We start from the raw sequence: 21,533 nt of genomic DNA on the forward strand, positions 1-21,533 counted from the left end.
CAACTTGGCAAAACAGAGAAAACAAAATCTAAGGTAGTAACAGAAAAAGGCTCAAAAGCAGCAGTTTCATGTTTTAGAACTCTCAAAAGGACTCAGGAATTTGAGGGACGAGATACCTCTGAAAAGTGGGGGCAGCAGAAGTGCAAGAGAGGCAGCAAACAGGAGGATTGGTTGAAAATCTAAGTAAGAAGCAATTAGAACCCCAAATTCCTTCACCACACTAACATCAAGGTTTTACTCTCTTAAGATGAAACTGGAATCAGATAACAGGCACAGCTGAGGGAGGGTACCAGGACCCTTCCTCACCCCTTTCCACTGCCTGCAACCCAGAGTGCTAGGAACCAAGCTGATAACCTGTGATGGTTAACTGTATGTGTCAACTTGGCTGGTCCAGAGTGCCCAGATACTTAGTCAAACATTATTTTGGGTGTTTCTGTGAGGGTGTTTTAGAGGAGGTTAACATTTTAAATTGGTAGACTTTGAGTAGACTGTCCTCCATAAAGTGGGTGGACCTCATTCAATCAGTTGAAGGCCTATAAAGAACAAAAAGACCAGCCTCCCTCAAGCAAGAGAGAATTCTTAGCAGCCTGCCTTCAGACTTCACCTGTAACACCGGCTCTTTCTGGTTCTACAGGAGACTGTCTTTGGACTAAAACTGAGACATCATCTCTCCAGGGTCTCCAGCCTGCTGGCCCACCCTACAGATTATTGGCTTACTAGCTTCATAATCATGCAAGCCAATTCCTTATAATAAATACCTTTCTACATATCTATACACACATCCTATTGATTCTGCTTATGGAGAAGCCTGACTAATATAAGCCCTAGGCAGGAAACAAGAGGATTCCTCTCTGGGAAAAGTGACACAGCAATCTCTGGGGCTCCCCAGTGAAACATCAAGATCCAGCAATGAACAATACCTGCTCACATGCAAAAGTTTCCAATCACCATTTTAGTTCTTTACTATTAAATATGGACAAACAACGTTTTCCAGGCATTTGAGAACAGCCTCTACTGTGAAGCACCAAATTAACTAAAGAAAGGAACTCTGAGGAAACAAGAGACCAAGCTGGAAACAGGAAAAGAATCACAGCCAAAGTCACATAGGCTCACACCTAGCAGAGGGTACAATCCTAGAAACCATCCTCACCAACTCCCCACCCCTGTTCCAAAGACTGTTCTCAACAGGGCCTGGTGTATATATGATAACAACATGCCTGCACCACTTCCCACCAATCATGCCTGCCACCACAAAGACAGTTTCTGTATTTTGTTTCCTTCACAGATCAGGAGTTACAGGTTATGAATGGGTATAGAGAGGATACATGCCTTTGCAGGTGTCAGAAATCCATATATCCAATATATTTTTTCAAACACACAGATTATGCCTGTTACTGCTATACACGTTGTACTACATGTAAGCACAGCCACGATTTCTTGGTTTGATATTGTTGGACTTGACCAAAATCACCAAAATTCAGCTAATCAAAACAATTCTAAATGCCTCTTTATATGGCTGCCTAGGTGGCTCAGTTGGTTGAGCATCTGACTCTTGATATTGGTTTAGGTCATGATCTCATGGTCGTGAGAATGAGCCTTGCCTCAGGTTCTCTGAGCATGGAGCCTTGATATTCACTCTCCCTTTCTTGGGATTCTCTCTCCCTTTCTCTCCCCGTCTCCCACTCACAAGCATGCATGTTCTCACTCTCCTTCTCTCTCTCTCTCTCTCAAAATAAGTATTTAAAAAAATAAAAAATAAATGAATCTTTATAAATGGGCATGGATAATGGAATAATAATGTACTATATAAAATGTTATTAATGAAGCCATATATTTAATGTCTGGGTTTAAAATTTTTACACAATCAGGGGCACCTGGGTGGCTCAGTCGGTTAAGCATCCAACTTCAGCTCAGGTCACAATCTCATGGTCCATGAGTTCAAGCCACATGTTGGGCTCTGTGCTGACAGCTCAGAACCTGGAGCCTGCTTCAGATTCTGTGTCTCCCTCTCTGTCTCTCTGCCCTTCCCCTACTCACATTCTGTCTCTATCTCTCAAAAGTAAACATTAGAAAAAATTTAAAAAAATTTACAATCATGTACTAAACCATTTTTTAAACCTGAACATAACACTATTGTTTCAGTTAATACATCAGCAAGATCTTTTTTAAGTTTATTTATCTTGAGAGAAAGAGAGGGAGTGCGAGGGGGGAGGGACAGAGAGAGAGGGAGAGAGAGAATCCCAAGCTGGCTCCATACTGTCAGTGCACAGCCCGACTTGAGGCTCAATTCCACAAGCTGTGAGATCATGACCTGAGCTGAAATCAACGGTTGGATGTTTAAATGACTGAGTCACCCAGGCACCCCCCAAATCAGCAAGATCTTACTTATGCTAAGAATTTTCTTATTCCATTGAAATGCTTTGCTGTTAACATGAAGAAACTTTATAACTTTTTCACAATTTATATTACTGTAAAATAAAATTCAACTTGGACAAAAACATGATCATTAATATATTCAGAGAGCTAAGAGAAGACACTGGACTGACACAACCAAAACAGGAAGCTATTAAACAAGAACAATCAAGGGTGCCTGGGTGGCTCAGTCAGTTAAACATCTGACTTCAGTTCAGGTCATGATCTCACAGTTTGTGAGTTTGAGCCCCGCATTGGGCTCTGTACTAACAGCTCAGAGCCTGGAGCTTGTTTGGAGTCTGTGTCTCCCACTTTCTCTCTCTCTCTGCCCCTACCCTGCTCATGCTCTGTCTCTTTCTCTCTCAAAAATAAATAAACATTAAAAAAAAATGTAAAAACAAAAACAATCATTGAATTGTACTAATGGGAAACCTCACACTGGAGAAGCATGTATGTGCACATTTGTTTGTATTTTTCATTAAACTTGCATGCCTTTCGGTAGGTCATGCAGGCTTCAGCAGTTAAGATAGGCACTACAACTTCCTACTGTTTTATACCCAAAACTTCACAAACTTGTTACCAGGCAGGTATAGTGAAAATAGCAATGCAAGAAAGCTGTAAGGATAAGAGATAATGGTCAGGGAATATACTAAAGTCTATGTGTCAAGAAAGGAATGCTTTCCTAGATCACATCCACAAAAACATAAATAAATAAACTACTACTTTACTTTAATAAAGTAGTCATTTTTGACTACTCTCCAACACTTATTTTCCAACCATAACAACACAGTTTCCTAAACAGTCTTGCTGTTTAACATCTATATGTGTCTTTTCTTATGCTGTTCCCACCTCCAGGAGTGCCCTTCTCTTCCTTCTTGGCCTGGTTAAATCCTATTAATCTCTTAAAATTTCTCTTAAGAATTACCACTCCTCCTTGACCCTCATCTATTTATGATTTTTTTATTTTGTTTTCAAAGCTCACCAGATAATAAGCTCCCTGAAGATCATGATTCACTCAATTTATATCCCCAAAGCTCAACTCAGTATCTAGCACAGATACACTGGCCAATTTTAGGTCTTTTTCGTACTCACCATTTTGGCCTGAAGACCAAGCAGTTTTCTCACACGAAATGGTTTGACTAGAAAAGATAAAGAAAAGTACAATGCATGAGGTTCAGAATAAAAACAAACCACGTGGCTCATAAAACATCTTTGTACAACACATCAAAAATATAAACACTCTGTTCAATTAAACCATTAAGCAGACACTCTTAGATAAAAGCACAAAAAATAATTCCCACAAAATCTTGTCATTGAACTAATGCTACCAGTTAACTTTATAAAGGCCAATAGAAATGTTAATTCCAGATACTCTGTCGAACAGAGAGGACGATGGTGGTGTAGGAGGACACTGTGATAACCTCCTGCTGATTGCTTAGATTCCACCCACATCTGCCTAAATAATCCAGAAAACCACTGCAAGACTAGCAGAACGAACTCTCCAGAGCCAAGCATAGACAAGAGGCCCACAGAAAAGGGTAGGAAGGGTGGAGAGGCAGTGCGTGCTACAGGGACTGGCGGGAGGAAGCCGGGGCGGTGGAGGGGCAGCCCACCTGGCAAGGCAGAGCCACCGAAGTCTGGCTTGCAAAAGCAGAGGGGCCGGACTCCATGAGTTCTGACAGCCAGCGGGACGTATCATCTAGAATGTTAAAAGTAAACAGCTCTGCTCTCGGAGGGCGGGAGGGCGAGAGGACACCAGGAGGGAGAGTTGTTGAGCCCTGGAGGGACAGAGCTCAGCAGGGGAACAAAGGTACTGGCAAGAGCCATTTCCCTCTCCCATCCCCCAGCAGAAATTCCAAAGGGAACCAGTTCTCATCACTGAACTTGCTTGCACCACGCAAACACCCAATGCTTTGCTTCTGTGGATCCATCCCTCCCACAGGCCTATTTCCCCACCCCCCACCCCTGGTGCTGCAGGGACCCTCCCAAGGGGACCACAGACAGCAAAGCGAGCTAAGCCTGCCCCTCCCACCGGAGCACCTTGCAGATCCACCCTGTCTAATACGCCCTTGGCCAGATCCCATCGAAGCAGCACCACAAGCCTGTGAGTGTGCAAGCAGCCCACACAGGGGCAACACCACTCCACAGTGAGTTTTGCCCCTGGAAGAGGGGAAGATAAGGTACACACCAGTCTGACTGTGGCCCCAGTGGTGGGCTGGGGACAGACATCGGGTCTGACTGCAGCCCCACCCACCAACACAAGTTAGTCTGGACAGCACAAGGGAAGTGCTCTGCAGTTTGGACCTACTGTAGGGACTAACCTAAATGATAAAACAGAAGAATTCTCCTCAAAAGAAACTCCAGGAAGTAGTGACAACTAACGAATTGATCAAAAACTATTTAAGCAATATAACGGAACAAGAATTTAGAATAATAGTCATAAAATTAATCACTGGGCTTGAATAAAGCATAGAGGATCTTGCTACAGAGATCAAAGGACTAAAAAATAGTCATGAGGACCTAAAAATGCTATAAATGAGGTGCAAAATAAAATGGAGGTGACCACAGCACGGATTGAAGAGGCAGAGGAGAGAATAGGTGAATTAGAAGATAAAATTATGGACAAAGAGGAAGCTGACAAAAAGAGAGATAAAAAAATCCAGGAGTATGAGGGGATAATAAGAGAACTAAGTGATGCAATCAAACAGAACAATATCCATATCATAGGAATTCCAGAAGAGGAAGAGAGAGAGAAAGGGGCTGAAGGTGTACTTGAACAAATCATAGCTGAGAACTTCCCTCATCTGGGGAAGGAAAAAGGTATTGAAATCCAAGAGGCACAGAGAACTCTGTTCAGACGTAACTTGAATCGATCTTCTGCATGACATATCATAGTGAAACTGGCAAAATACAAGGATAAAGAGCAAATTCTGAAAGCAGCTAGGGACAAACAGGCCCTAACTTACAAAGGGAGACCCATAAGACTAGTGCCAGACCTATCTACTGAAACTTGGCAGGCCAGAAAGGAATGGCAGGAAATCTTCAACGTGATGAACAGAAAAAATATGCAGCCAAGAATCCTTTATCCAACAAGTCTGTCATTAAGAATAGAGAGATAACGGTTTTCCTAAAGGAAATAGAAGCAGAACAGCAAAGACACCCCAAACCCAGCAGAAGACAAATAATAAAGATCAGAACAGAAACAAACAATACAGAATCTAAAAAAACTATAGAGCAGATCAATGAAACCAGGAGTTGGTTTTTTGAAAAAATAAGCAAAATTGATAAACCTCTACCCAGGCTTCTCAAAAAGAAAAGAGAAAGGACTCAAATAGATAAAAATCACAAAAGAAAATTTATTTATTACAACCAATCCCTCACAAATACATGCAATTATCAGGGAATACTATGAAAAATTATATGCCAACAAACTGGACAACCTGGAAAAAATGGACAAATTCCTAAGCACCCACACACTTCCAAAACTCAAACAGGAAAAAATAGAAAACTTGAACAGATCCATAATCAGCGAAGAAATTGAATCAGTTATCAAAAATCTCCCAACAAATAAGAGTCCAGGACCAGATGGCTTCCCAGGGGAATTCTACCAGACATTTAAAGCAGAGATAATACTTATCCTTCTCAAGCTGTTGCAAAAGATAGAAAGGGAAGGAAAACTTCCAGACTCATTCTATGAAGCCAGCATTCCTTTGATTCCCAAAGCAGACAGAGACCCCGCAAAAAAGAACTACAGGCCAATATCTCTGATGAATATGGATGCAAAAATTCTCAATAAGATACTAGCAATTGAATTCAACAGCATATAAAAAGAATTATTCACCATGATCAAGTGGATTCATTCCTGGGCTGCAGGGCTGGTTCAACATTCGCAAAGCAATCAATATGATACATCACATTAATAAAAGAAAAGACAAGAACCATATGATCCTGTCAATTGATACAGAAAAAGCATTTGACAAAATTCAGCAAACTTTCTTAATAAAAACCCTCAAGAAAGTCGGGATAGAAGAAACATACTTAAACATCATAAAAGCCATTTATGAAAAGCCCACAGCTAATATCGTCCTCAATGGGGAAAAACTGAAAATTTTCCCCTGAGATCAGGAACAAGACAGGGATGTCCACTCCCACTGCTATTGTTTAACATAGTGTTGCAATCAGGCAACAAAAGGAAATCAAAGGCATCAAAATTGGCAAAGATGAAGTCAAGCTTTCGCTTTTTGCAGATGACATTATAATATACGTTGAAAACCCGATAGACTCCACCAAAAGTCTGCTAGAACTGACACATGAATTCAGCAAAGTCACAGGATACAAAATCAATGTACAGAAATCAGTTGCATTCTTATACACTAATAATGAAACAACAGAAAGACAAATAAAGAAACTGATCCCATTCACAATTGCACCAAGAAGCATAAAATCCCTTGGAATGAACCTAACCAAAGATGTAAAAGATCTGTATGCTGAAAACCATAGAAAGCTTATGAAGGAAACTGAAGAAGATATAAAGAAATGGAAAAACATTCCATGCTCATGGATTGGAAGAATAAATATTGTTAAAATGTCAATACCACCCAAAGCAATCTACACATCAATGCAATCCCAATCCAACTAGCACCAGCATTCTTCTTGAAGCTAGAACAAGCAATCCTAAAATTTGTGTGGAACCACAAAAGACCCTGAATAGCCAAAGTAATTTTGAAGAAGACCAAAGCGGAGGCATCACAATCCCAGACCTTAGCCTCTACTACAAAGCGGCAATCATCAAGACAGCATGGTATTGGCACAAAAACAGACACATAGATGAATGTAATAGAATAGAAACCCCAGAATTAGACCCACAAAAGTATGGGCAAATTTGACAAAGCAGCAAAGAATATCCAACGGAAAAAAGACAGTCTCTTTAACAAATGGTGCTGGGAGAACTGGACAGCAACATGCAGAAGGAGGAAACTAGACCAGTTTCTTGCACCACTCACAAAAATAAACTCAAAATGGATAAAGGACCTGAATGTGAGACAGGAAAACATCAAAACCCTAGAGGAGAAAGCAGGAAAAAACCTCTCTGACCTCAGCAGCAGCAATTTCTTACTTGACACATCCCCAAAGGCAAGGGAATTAAAAGCAAAAATGAACTATTGGGACCTCATGAAGATAAAAAGCTTCTGCACAGCAAAGGAAACAACCAACAAAACTAAAAGGCAACCAACGGAATGAGAAAAGACATTTGCAAATGACATATTGGACAAAGGGCTAGTATCCAAAATCTATAAAGAGCTCACCAAACTCCACACCCGAAAAACAAATAATCCAGTGAAGAAATGGGCAGAAAACATGAATAGACACTTCTCTAGAGAAGACATCCAGATGACCAACAAGCACATGAAAAGATGCTCAACGTCGCTCCTCATCAGGGAAATACAAATCAAAAGCACACTCAGATACCACCTCACGCTCGTCAGAGTGGCTAAAATGAACAAATCAGGAGACTATAGATGCTGGCGAAGATGTGGAAAAACGGGAACCCCCTTCCACTGTTGGTGGGAATGAAAACTGGTGCAGCTACTCTGGAAAACAATCTGGAGATTCCTCAAAAAATTAAAAATAGATATACCCTATGACCCAGCAATAACACTGCTAGGAATTTACCCAAGGGATACAGGAGTGCTGTTGAATAGGGACACTTGTACCCCAATGTTTATGGTAGCACTTTCAACAATAGCCAAATTATGGAAAGAGCCTAAATGTCCATCAACCGAGGAATGGATAAAGAAGTTGTGGTGTATATATACGATGGAATACTACTTGACCATGAGAAAGAATGAAATCTGGCCTTTTGTGGCAACGTGGATGGAACTAGAGAGTGTTATGCTAAGTGAAATAAGTCATACAGAGAAAGACAGATACCATATGTTTTCACTGTTATGTGGATCCTGAAAAACTTAACAGAAGACCATGGGGGAGGGGAAAGGGAAAAAAGTTAGAGAGGGAGGGAGGCAAACCATAAGAGACTCTTAAAAACTGAGAATAAACTGAGGGTTGATGGGTGATAGGAGGGAAGGGAGGGTGATGGGCATTGAGGAGGGCACCCGTTGGGAGGAGCACTGGGTGTTGTATGGAAACAAACTTGACCATAAATTTCATATTAAAAAAAAAGAAATGTTAATTCCACAGAATAAATGTAGTAAAACTGGAATAAAAATACTCACCATTCTCTTTTCTGGTAAGTAAATATAGCAAATGGCACACATAAGGGCACTGTTAAAATATAAAATTTTAAAAAGAGAAATGACAATATATCTTGAACAGAGTGGCAATGTATCTTCCTTAAATGTCAATTTTATCCTGATTAAGTAAAAAGGCTGCAGAATTTTGTTGAACAATAGCTCTTAAAGCTTCCCTTTTTCACACTACATAGTAGTGGTAAAAACCAATAGCTTTAATTGGTATCTCATTACACTATTTTTAAGTTTCTTTTGGAATATAGAAACACTGCAGACAATTTAAAAAGAGAAAAAGATCCTTCTACGGGCACCTGGGTGGCTCAGTCAGTTAAGCATCCAACTTCAGCTCAGGTCACGAGCTCATGGCTTGTGCGCTCGAGCCCAGCATCAGGCTCTGTGCTGACAGCTCAGTGCCTGGAGCCTGCTTCAGATTCTGTCTTTCACTCCTTCTGCCCCTCCCATGCTCATGCTCTGTCTCTCTCTCTTGCTCTCTCTCAAAAATAAATATCAAAAAATTTAAAAAAAGATCCTTCTACCTAACAAAAATTCATGCATTCCTTCCAGTAGTCCATATTTAAGATACAAACTTAAAACTTTTATCTTGTTTCCCACTTGAAAGCATTTTCCCATGTTGCTTTGTCTTCAAAATAATCATTTTCAATGATCTTAATATTGCAATGAGTGGATACTTCATAATTTAATTAACCATTTAGCTCTCAGTTTGGCAAATAGCACACATTCAATAGATTTGTTACTTAAGTTACTGAATGACTGGTTCCTTTATAACATTTCATTTTGAGTGTCCATTTATTGAGGTTTTATTCTAGATTAGGGGTCAGCAAACTGCAGTTCATGTGGTTTTGTAAATGAAGTTTTAGCAAAACATAGCTACACACATTTCATATATGAACTCTCTATAGCTGCTTTCCTGCTACCACAGCAGAGCTGAGTAGTTGTGACAGAGGTCTATGGCCCACAGAGCCTAAAATATTTACTATCCTGGCTCTTTACAGGAAAAGTTTGCCACTACCTGTTCTAGAAGAAAACATAGGAGAATATCTATTTTTTTTAACGTTTCTTTTTGAAGGAGAGAGAGCATGAACGGGGGAGGGGCAGAGAGAGAAGGAGACACAAAATCTGAAGCAGGCTCCAGGCTCTGAGCCATCAGCACAGAACCCGATGTGGGGCTCGAACCCACAAACTGTGAGATCATGACCTGGGCTGAAGTCGGATGCTTAACTGACTGAGCCATCCAGGCGCCCCTAGGAGAAAATCTTTAGGACCAGAGGGTGGCGTTTTTTTTTCTTTCAGAAAAGAAAATGATAGCCACAAAATAAAACATGAAAGAAAAAGCCTCCATAAATTGGAGATTGTTCAATTTAGAACATCTGTTTATTGGACAAATAAATAATCTATCACAGGGACGAGTAAACAATAACCTGTGGGTCAAATCCAGTCCACCACTGGTCATTATAAATAAAGTTTTATTGGAACATTGCCACAGTCATTTATGTATTGTCTATAGCTGCTTTCACACTACATCAGTAGAATGAGCAGTTGTGACAGAGACAGTATATCCCTTAAACCTAAATGTTTACTAGTTGGCACTTTAAGAAAAAATTTGCCAACACTTGCTGTAGATGTTAGGAAATCAAAAAAGTAGGGGCACCTGGATGGCTTAGTTAGTTAGGTATCTGACTCTTGATTTCAGCTCAGGTTATGATCCCACAATTCATGGGATGGAGCCCCACATGGGGCTCGATGCTGATAGCGCAGAGCCTACTTAGGACTCTCTCTCCCTCTCTCTGCCCCTCCCCTGCTTGTGCACATGCTCTCTCTCAAAAATAAACATTTTTTAAAAAAAGTGATGTAATGGAATTAGAGAAGGCAACAAAAGCAAAGATTTTCTTTAAACAAATTTGTATTTTGGTAATCATGAATCTAAACTTTAAAATCTGAAGTACAACATTCCATATTGCCTGTCCTCTACTTAGAAATGGGTTCACATTCTGCACATACTTGTAAGAAGCATGAATTTAGATACAGGGTTTTTTCTTAAGGAAAGGACATACATTATGACCAAGTCTGACATAATCTACACAAAATACAGTAACATTGAGTAAAAAACTCACTACCTCATATCCCTAGGATATAAACCATTAGCAACACTATTTGTCATGCTGGGTATGAATGAGTGTCACACAATCACTTGCTCTGGGCTCCAACATTATAGAAACTGACATTCTTTTTCAGTCACATCTAAAAAGGAATAACTCATATACATCTAGGACTTTACAAATGTCTTTCTGGCAAATAGTAAGCACTGCCTCTGAGTCACTAAAGAGTCAGGCTCCCACCAAATTATATGAAAATAACTTTCTGAAGTAATGCTTTTAAAAGTTAGGTTCCTTGTTTCTTGATGTGGGTGATATTTACACAAATATGTTCAGTTTATGAAAATTAATTGAGCTGATCAATTATGATACAGGAAATTTTCTCTACATATATCATACTTCAATAAATATTTTTAAGAGACAGAAAAAGGGTAAAGAAAAAGAAAAAAGGTAGGTCCCCCTCCCTCGTGCCAAGCTGATCAAGAAACTCATTAGCATCATGAAAACCACTCAAGTACAGGTATATGATCTGACAAACATTTATGAGTATCTTGTGTTCATTCATTCATTCATGAAACAAAAATTTATTGAGCAGTGACTAAAACAGACAAAAAGGCCTGCTCTTATGAAGTTTATATTCTATGTGCCATGAACAGTGTTACTAAATACTTGGGTTATAAAATGCTCAGTCTCTGCCTGGAAGAACTCAGTCTATTAAGCTATTACAAGAAAGGGGAAAGTATGCTTTAGTATTTCCCACTCTTAACAAAGTATGCTTAAACATAGAATTCATTTGTTTTGCATTTTGATTAGTTTAAGAACAAAAACCATATGAAGTTAAGAGAGATGTCAAAGGTAAAGGAGAGTCGATCACATACTACTTACCATTCATCCACTCCTGTGTACCACAGGACAAACAAAGGGATGAACATTAGTTACTCTTGTTATTCAAGGTACTTCACTTTCATTCTTGCATAGAAAAAGACTTCCTTTGACACTTAATCCACCCAACTTCAGTACCTCCAACTTACCTATACTCTATCTGCTCACTACTAACCTCTTAGTGACTTCCAAAAGTTCACTGAGGACTTACACGTCTGACTCAGTCTTCTACTATAACCCTAATCCCAACTGCATGTCAGAAGATTTAATGTCTCTATCAACAAATCACCTTGTCCTTACAACTTATTGACTTCTGAATTCCAATGACCTGATCACCATTTATAGAACTACTGTATATTAGATACCTTGATTGACCCTGCCTGCTTTCATGCCAATTCAGAAACGTTGTTTTACATTGTATCCAGCTGTTTAAGTACATTTCTGAGCTGCCATGAAAGCAAAGAACTGCAGCTCCCAAAAACAAAGTGAAAGAGAGAACACTGAATATTGAACAAGTTCTCACCCCAAGATTTCTGCCAAACCTTAAAAATCTTGAACTTACAGCTTTAATAGCTACAAAGGGAGGTAGGAGATGGGTAGGCAGGTGATAAAGCTTAGGACCCACCCAATGTGTGGAATATACAAGGGATCTATTAGAAAACTAGAAACCATCCAATGTGTGGAATATACAAAGGATCTATTAGAAAACTAGAAACCTCAGGGCACCTGGGTGGCTCAATCGGTTGAGCGTCTGACTTCAGCTTCGGTCATGATCTCGCTGTTCATGAGTTTGAGCCCCACATCGGGCTGTCTGCTGTCAGCTGTCAGCATGGAGCCCACTTCAGATCCTCTGTCTCCCTATCTCCCTGCCCCTTCCCTGCTCATTCATTCTCTCTCAAAAATAAACATTATAAAAAATTTTAAAAAGAAAGAAAACTATGAACCTCAAGAACCATACCCTAAGCACCCAGATATGAAATAAAAACAAATCCCACTGTGCTGAAGAGGACGGCAAGTAAACTTGCCTGTCCTGGCCTTGGAGATGGGTGAAAGGAAAATAAAGCCATTCCAAAGAATATGTAACCACAAGCCAGTCATATATAGGTCTACAGTTTGAATTTACACTAGTGATATGACCTGGAAAACCTCAAGTGAATAATTTTAAGTGGTTCCAGCTTGTACTTCCCAGAAAAAAACATATCTGATAAGGGACTTGTACCTAAAATATACAAAGAACACTTACAACCCAGTAATAAAAAGATACCCAATTAAAAAAATGGGCAAAGGATCTGAATAGACATTTCTCTAAAAAAGATATATACATAGCCAATAAGCACATGAAAAGATGTTCAACATCACTAATCATTAGAGAAACAAATCAAAACCACAACTAAATACCACTTTACATCCAGTAGGATGGCTGAAGTCAAAAAGTCAGACAAATTAAGTTGGTGAGGACATGATGAAATTGGTACCCTCATACACTGCTAGTAAATGGTCCAAACAGCTTGGTGATTCCTCAAAATTCTAAACATAGAATTAACATACAACACAGCAATTCCACTGCCAGGTATATATCCAACAGAATTGAAAGCAGGGACTTGAACACTTACTTGTATGCCAATGGTGACTGCAGCATTATTCATGGTAGCCAAAAGAGAACCAACCCAAGAGTCCATCAACTTGTGAACAAACAAAATGTGGTATATACACACAATGGAAAATTATTCAGTCATAAACATGAATGAAAATCTGATACATGCTATAACCTGGATGAAACTTGAAGACATTATGCTAAGTGAAAGAAGCCAGACACAAAACGACAAAAATTGTATGATTCTACTTATATAAGGTGTATAGAATAAGCAAATTCATAGAGGCAGAAAGTAGATTAGAGGTTACCAGGTGCTGGGGGAAGGAGGAATGGAGAGTTACTGTGTAACGAGTAGAGTTTCTGTTAGGGCAATGAAAACATTTTGGAAATAGATAGTAGTGATGCAATTAATGCCAATGAACTATACACTTAAAAATAGTTAAAGTGGTAAATTTTATGTTATGGAAAAAAATATAACAGGTTAAAAAAATGAAGTACTGATATATGATACAACATGGATGAACCTTGAAAACATTATGCTAAGTAAAAGATGCCAGTCATAAAAGACTACATATGATTCCATTTATATGAAATGTCCAGAATAGGCAAGTCTCTGAAGACAGAAAATAGATTACAAATAGGCAAATCTACTCAGTGATGAAAAAGAATGAAATCTTGCCATTCGCAACAACATGGATAGAGTTAGAGAGTATTATGTTAAGTGAAATAAGTCAGTCAGAGAAAGGTATCATGATTTCACTCATGTGTGGAATTTGAGAAACACAACAGATAACATAGGGGAAGGGAAGGAAAAATAAGATAAAAACAGAGAGGGATACAAACCATAAGAGACTCTTAAGTACAGAGAACTGAGGGTTGCTGGAGACATTGGGGTTGGGGGTATGGGCTAAATGGGTGATGGGCATTAAGGAGGGCACTTGTTGGGATGAGCACTGGGTGTTACATGTAAGTGATGAGTCACTGGGCTCTACTCCTGAAGCCAAGATTACAATGTACGTTAACTAACTTGGAATTAAATTAAAAAACAGGCAAATATTTAAAGTCAGAAAATAAATTAGGAGTTGTTTAGGAACCCCTAAATAGAAAGATGGGGGAATGATAGATAAAGGGTATGGGGTTTGGGGGGTGATGAAAATGTCCTAAAATTGACTATTCTCATGGTTGCACGTATCTGTGAACATACTAAAAACCAGTGAATTGTATACCTTGAGGAGGTAGACTGTATGATATGTGACTTATATCTCAATAAAGCTGTTCTTAAAAAGTACCCAGAGAGAAAAGAAGAAATGACAGATTACAATTAAACAGAGTCAACAACAAGGGAAAGAAAGAGCCAGTGAAATAATATTTTCAATGTCCTGAGAGAATTTAACTGTCACCCTAGAACAGGGCACTCTAAGACATTTTCAGACAACAACAGTTTACTATCAAAAGATTCTCACTGAAAGAATATTCTAAAGGAAATTGATCTCAGATTGAAGGTCTGAGATGCAAAAACAAATGGTAAGCAAAGATATTGGTAAATAAGTGGGCAAATCTAAACAAACATCAACTGTGAAGATAATAATGATGTCAACTTCATGTGCGTGTGGAGAAGGGTGGAGAAGAATGAGATAGAACTAAAACAAGACAATAGCATATAATCTGGAAAGGCTTTGATCAGAGGTAAAGCGTTCTTAGGACCTTGCTTCATTTAAGATGAGGGTAAAGATACTGGTTACCTTTAGCCTCTATGAAAAATCATATTAGAAATTAAAACTGAGAAAAATTGAAATGTTTATTAATTCATTAAAAAATAATATGCCCATTACATGCTAACATAAATAACATATTCTATGAAAAATAACTATATTTTCCAGAAGAAAAACAGTAGGAAGAGTGACATTGTTGTACATTTTTACAATAAATATGCATGTTAAAATAGCTACAATAACACCTAAAAGAACACACACAGAATGTATAACTAACTTCCAAACAAGAATAGGGGGGAAACCACAATCAATCGAAAATAACAGAGAAAGAGGGGGGAAAAAGGCAGAAAAAAGCCAATCATTTAGAAAGTTTCAAATAAGATCTTTGAATTTATTCCTAGTATATCAATAATCACTACACAGGTAAATAATTGTCTAGGTTAAAGACAAAAATCATCAAACAGGATTTAAAAATAAAATCTAGTTACATACTATTCAAAAGAGGCATCTAAGACATGAGGACAAAAAAAGAAAAAAAGATTAAGTAAAACCCCAAAAGATGGAAATATACCAAGCAACTACCATCCAAAATAAAGCCAGAGTAGCAATGTCAGTCTCCTACAAAACAGACTAAAACAAAAAGCATTTCCAATAACAAAGAGTTACTCCATGTTTATTTATTTGGGGGGGTGGGCAGAGAAAGAGGGAGGGAGAGAATCCCAAGCAGGCTTTGCATTCAGAGCAGAGCATAATGGGCTCAATCTCATGACAGTGATATCATGATGTGAGCCATATCAAGAGTCGGACACTTAAGCAACTGAGCCACCCAGGCACCCCAAAGAGTTACTCCATGATAACAGGTTTGATTCATCAGAATGGTAAGAAAACTATAATTGGGCAAACACCTAATAACAGATTCAAAATAAATAAAGCAAAAACTGACAGAACTTTAAAGAAAAACTGACAAATCTGCCATCACAGTGGGAGATTTTCAACATACTTTACTCCATAATCGATAGACGGGCAGCAACAACAACAAATCCATAAGGAAACAGAAAATGTCAATTCCAATAACCTTCATTCCCTCACTCTACTTCAACAACTCTCTCGCCATGGTCACTCTGAATCTTGTCATCACACTGAACCATCGACTCCTGAACCTTAAACTCCAATGCAACAATTTCCTATTATTCCAGCTTTTAACCCCACTACAGGTCTTGACAATCACCAAAGCATTCCAAACCTCAGCTGTGTATGTTCCCAGTCTGCCCTCTTCTGTCTTCACCTACTTCCCCTTTCTATCTAGACTCCCTGGTCCTTCAGTTCAATCATGCTCTTGTATTCTTATCTGACCTATCCTTTGCATATTAGTAACATTACATATCCATGCTCCCTAACCCCATCTGGGCCTTCAAAACTTCTGTCTCTAATCATCTCCCATTCCCATTTCCATCAGAAGCTATTTCAAAATGTATACTGTCTCCTCAAACATAGTATTTTATCTTCCCCTCCTCACTGTTAGAAGACTTTGCCTCCTACTTGAGTGAAAACTTGAAAAAAAATTACCACTGGGCAGGAACTCCCTCAACTGTGTCCCTTACTAACCCACACATGTATTAGCATCAACACCCATCCTTTTTCCTTATTGTCAGGAGAGGTATCTTGCTTCCTACAGAAAACAAATTCCTATAATTTTAACTCTGATCCCTAGTCTTATTTTGATGCCTTTCCTCTATACCACCACAGAACCCTGTGGATACTCTCATAGGATTTATCACCTTGTACTTATCTTTTCCCCTACTACCTTTAAAGATCTTCCAGGCTAAGTCTCTTACTAGGTAGCTTACCTCAGCAAAGTTATTTAGCTTTTCCACGCCTAGTTGTCTCTTCTCTAAAAAGGGAATGATACAATTTTGCCGTAAATCCTGGCTCTAGTCATGTGACCCTGGGTAATTATTTGACTTCTTTGTGCCTCAAGACTCCTCATCTCTAAAACAGAAAAACAAAGGGGCACCTGGGTGGTTCAGTTGGTTAAACGTCCAATTTTGGCTCAGGTCATGATCTCACAGTTCGTGGGTTCGAGCCTGTGTCAGGCTCTGTGCTGACAGCTCACAGCCTGGGGCCTACTTTGAATTCTGTGTCTCCCTCTCTCTCTGCCCCGCCCCTGCTCACACTCTGTCTCTCTCTCATTCTCTCTCTCTCAAAAAATAAAATAAAACGGGGGCACCCGGGTGGCTCAGTCTGTTAAGCATCCAACTTCAGCTCAGGTCACGATCTTGTGGTTCGTGAGTTCCAGCCCCACGTCAGGCTCTATGGTAACAGCTCAGAGCCTGGAGCCTACTTCAGAATCTGTGTCTCCCTCTCTCTCTGCCCCTCCCCCACTCGTGCTCTCTCTCTCAAAAATGAATAAACATTAAAAAAATTAATGGCAGAGGGGCGCCTGGGTGGCGCAGTCGGTTAAGCGTCCGACTTCAGCCAGGTCACGATCTCACGGTCCATGAGTTCGAGCCCCGCATCAGGCTCTGGGCTGATGGCTCAGAGCCTGGAGCCTGTTTCTGATTCTGTGTCTCCCTCTCTCTCTGCCCCTCCCCCGTTCATGCTATGTCTCTCTCTGTCCCAAAAATAAATAAAAAACGTTGAAAAAAAAAAAATTTTTAAAAAAAATTAATGGCACAAAAACAGACACTCAGATCAATGGAACAGAATAAATAAGCCAGAAATAGACCCACAAACATATGGCCAACTAATCTTTGACAAAGTAGGAAAGAATATCCGATGGAATAAAGACACTCTCTTCAGCAAATGGTGCTGGGAAAACTGAACAGTGACATGCAGAAAAGTGAACCTGGACCACTTTCTTACACCATACACAAAAATAAACTCAAAATGGATGAAAGACCTAAATGTAAGACAGGAAGCCATCAAAATACTTGAGGAGAAAGCAGGCAAAAACCTCTTTGACGTTGGCTGCAGCAACTTCTTACTCAACACATCTCCAGAGGCAAGGGAAACAAAAGCAAAAATGAACTATTGGGACCTCATCAAGATAAAAAGCTTCTGCACAGGGAAGGAAACAATTAGCAAAACTAAACGGCAACCGACAGAATAGGAGAAGATACTTGCAAACAATATATCAGATAAAGGGTTAGAATTCAAAATCTATAAAGAACTTATCAAATTCAACACCCAAAAAAACAAATAATCCAGTGAAGAAATGGGCAAAAGACATGAATAGACACTTCTCCAAAGAAGACATCCAGATGGTCAACTGACACATGAAAAAAATGCTCAGCATCACTCATCATCAGGCAAATACAAATCAAAACCACAATGAGATACCACCTTACACCTGTCAGAATGGCTAGCATTAACAACTCAGGCAACAGCTGTGACGAGGATGTGGCGAAAGGAGAACACTTTTGCACTGCTGGTGGGAATGCAAACTGGTGCAGCCACTCTGGAAAACAGTATGGCAGTTCCTCAAAAATTAAAAATAGAACTACCCTATGACCCAGCAATTACACTACTAGGTATTTATCCAAGGGATACAGGTATGCTGTTTTGAAGGGGCACATGCACCTCTATATTTATAGCGGCACTATCCATAGCCATTGATGGATGAATGGATAAAGAAGATGTGGTATGTACATATACATACACAACGGAGTATTACTCAGCAATCAAAAAGAATGAAATTTTGCTACTTCCAACTATGTGGATGGAACTAGAGGGTATTATGCTAAGCGAAATCAGTCAAAGAAAGACAAAAATCATGACTTCACTCATATGAGGACTTTAAGATACAAAACAGATGAACATAGGGGAAGGGAAGCAAAAATAATATAAAAACAGGGAGGGGGTGAGGCACCTGGGTGGCCCAATCGGTTGAGCATCCACTTTGGCTCGGTCATGATCTCACGGTTTGTGAGTTCGAGGCCTGCGTCGGGCTCTGTGCTGTCAGCTCAGAGCCTGGAGCCTGCTTCGGATTCTGTGATTCCCTCTCTCTCTTCTCCTCCCCCACTCATGCTCTGTCCCTCTCTCTCTCTCAAAAAATGAATAAACGTTAAAAAAAATTAAAAAAAAAAACATGGAGGGGGACAAAACATAAGAGACTCTTAAATATGGAGAACAGAGGGTTACTGGAGGGGTTGTGGGAAGGGGGATGGGCTAAATGGGTAAGGGGTATTAAGGAACAGACTCCTAAAATCATTGTCGCACTATATGCTAACTAACTTGGATGTAAATTTAAAAAATAAATTAAATTTAAAAAATTAAATAAAGCATTAAAAATTTTTAAAGAAAATAATAAAATAAGGATAAAAGCCTATATCTTGTAAGGTTGTCAAGAGACTTAAATGGGTTAAAACCACATTTTATCTCGTGTATATTTTATACTTACACACATTTTAGTTTGGCCCAGCTAACTTTCTAGTGTTCACTAGTCACATGAGGTTAATGGCTACCATACTGGACAGCACAAGTACAGAAAATAGTAGGTGCTCAATAAACATTTTTTAAAAAGTAAGCTCTGTGTCTAACATGGGGCTTGAACTCATGACCCAAGATCAAGTCACATGTTTCACTGACTGAGTCAGCCAGATGCCCCTCAATATTTTTTTAAAGGAATGTTGATGTAAAAAAATATTGAATTTTAAAGGAATATTTCAGAACCCCAGGACTAGAAAAAATACATAATCCAATATTTTTTTTACATTTTAAATCTCTGAAAATAGGACTAATCTTATAATTGATGCCGTATGACAGTTTTAATGACAGCACTTTTTAGTAGTGGTTCATAAGATAATGATGTCTCTTACAATTGATGGCATCTTAGAGTTGATAAAATAACTGTATATAAAGCACCAAATGCCTAGCATATAAGCCTCACATATATTAACTATTATGTCTTACTGTTATTTGTATTTTCAATTCTAAATTCAATGTCTGGCATAGTATGCAGTTAATAAATGTTCATTAAGTGAATTTCTACAGGACGCCTTGTGCTCTAAAACTTTGTACATCTAAATCCAAATATATTATATGCCTTCCAAAACTACCTCCTTCCCTTTTATGTTCAAAGGTACCATCATTCTGAGCCATGCTGAGAAATGGCTCAGATCTTGATCTCCTGATCCTTTCCTTAATCCAGTTTAGGTACCAGATCCTGTCAATTCTTCCTTTATAATTTCCACCAAAACCTGTCCTTTCACTTTTTCATCCCCACTGCCACCTCCTTAGTTTAGGACAGTGGTTCTCAAACCTTTTGGTCTCAAGACTCTTTACGTTCTTAAAACTTAGAGGATCCCAAAGAGCTTTTGTTTATCTGGTTTATATCTATAGATACCCACCATATTAGAAATTAAAACTGAGAAATTTAAAAATGGTTATTAATCCATTAAAAAATAATAAACCCATTACATGCTAACATAAATGACATATTTTATGAAAAACAACTAATTCTCCAAAAAAAAAAAAAGACTAGAGTGACATTAATGTTTCAGACTTAATAGAATACAGCTGGATTCTCTGCTTCAGCACTAAACCTGGTGCCCTTTGTTTTCACTGAAGTAAATGAAGAAAATCCAGCCTCACAGACATGTAGTTGAAAAAGAAAGGAATATTTTAATAGCCTTTTCATAAAATGGTGTATATTAGTCTTGATAAGTGGTAGTCTCTTAAGGGTTAGCTGCAATGTGGAATCTGAAACCTTATCAATGAACTCTTTGTACTGTTCTATTAAAATTCATTGGTGTATAAAATTAAAGTCTGTTGAAAAAACATTAAAGAAATAAAGTCTTTTGAAAAAGTATTACATAAATAAATAAAATTCATTGATATATCTTGCATTTTGAATGGATCTTTTACCCATGTATAATTTTATAACATCATACTTAGTCATCTGGAAAAGACTGGTTTATTGAGTTATACCAAGCTTCCAAATATTGACACATTTCATTACAATTCACATTTATTATTATTGTTACCAATCTCATCAGAAAAGTTTAAGTATTGGGAAGCTGTCAAGTTCACAGGGGTAGATACAAATTTTCCCAACTCATAATTTTCACTTGAAAGCTCAAATCAGTGGGAACAAATACTTCAAGTTGTTTCCTTTGAAATGACAGGCTGGCTTTTCATTTTTGAGAAAACATCTGCCAAATACCCACATCTGAATAACCATAGTTTAAACGTCAGTCATTCAAGTAAAAATGGTATTCCATGAAGAAAGCAGCTAGTTTAGCTCACAACTCAATCACATAAGTGCTATTCCTCAGGACAATTGTACTTTAGTACACAGAAGGGATTTATTTGTATCTCCTATTTCATCACACAGAATATTAAAAACATATCTCAAAGGTTGAAATTTAGTAAAATTAATGCATTATTTTTTACTGCTTCATTTGAGAGATTAAGAGAAACTAGCATTTTTGTTTTTTACTACAGTGAAGAACAAAATGACCATTAATACAGTTTGGCCCCACTGCCCTGATTCTGGCTAAGGCACCAGTGAGAGAGTGAGAGAGAAAGAGAGAGCACAAACTGGGGAGGGGCAGAAAGAGAGGGAGACACA

General features: G+C 38.7%; 1 protein-coding gene across 1 annotated transcript in view; it reads right to left on the reverse strand.

The window, feature by feature from the left end:
* The window catches only part of CENPI (centromere protein I), a 91,281-nt gene that overhangs the window by 59,954 nt on the left and 9,794 nt on the right, over positions 1-21,533 (reverse strand). Inside the window, exons 6-7 of the mRNA XM_081792854.1 lie at positions 8,646-8,694; positions 3,505-3,551 (exon numbers count right to left, since the gene is read on the reverse strand). Coding sequence (XP_081648980.1) covers positions 3,505-3,551; positions 8,646-8,694 — 96 coding nt within the window. The remainder of the gene's footprint in view (positions 1-3,504; positions 3,552-8,645; positions 8,695-21,533) is intronic.

Source organism: Panthera onca, chromosome X, assembly GCF_046562875.1.
Source record: "Panthera onca isolate mPanOnc1 chromosome X, mPanOnc1 haplotype 2, whole genome shotgun sequence".
NCBI lineage: Eukaryota > Metazoa > Chordata > Mammalia > Carnivora > Felidae > Panthera > Panthera onca.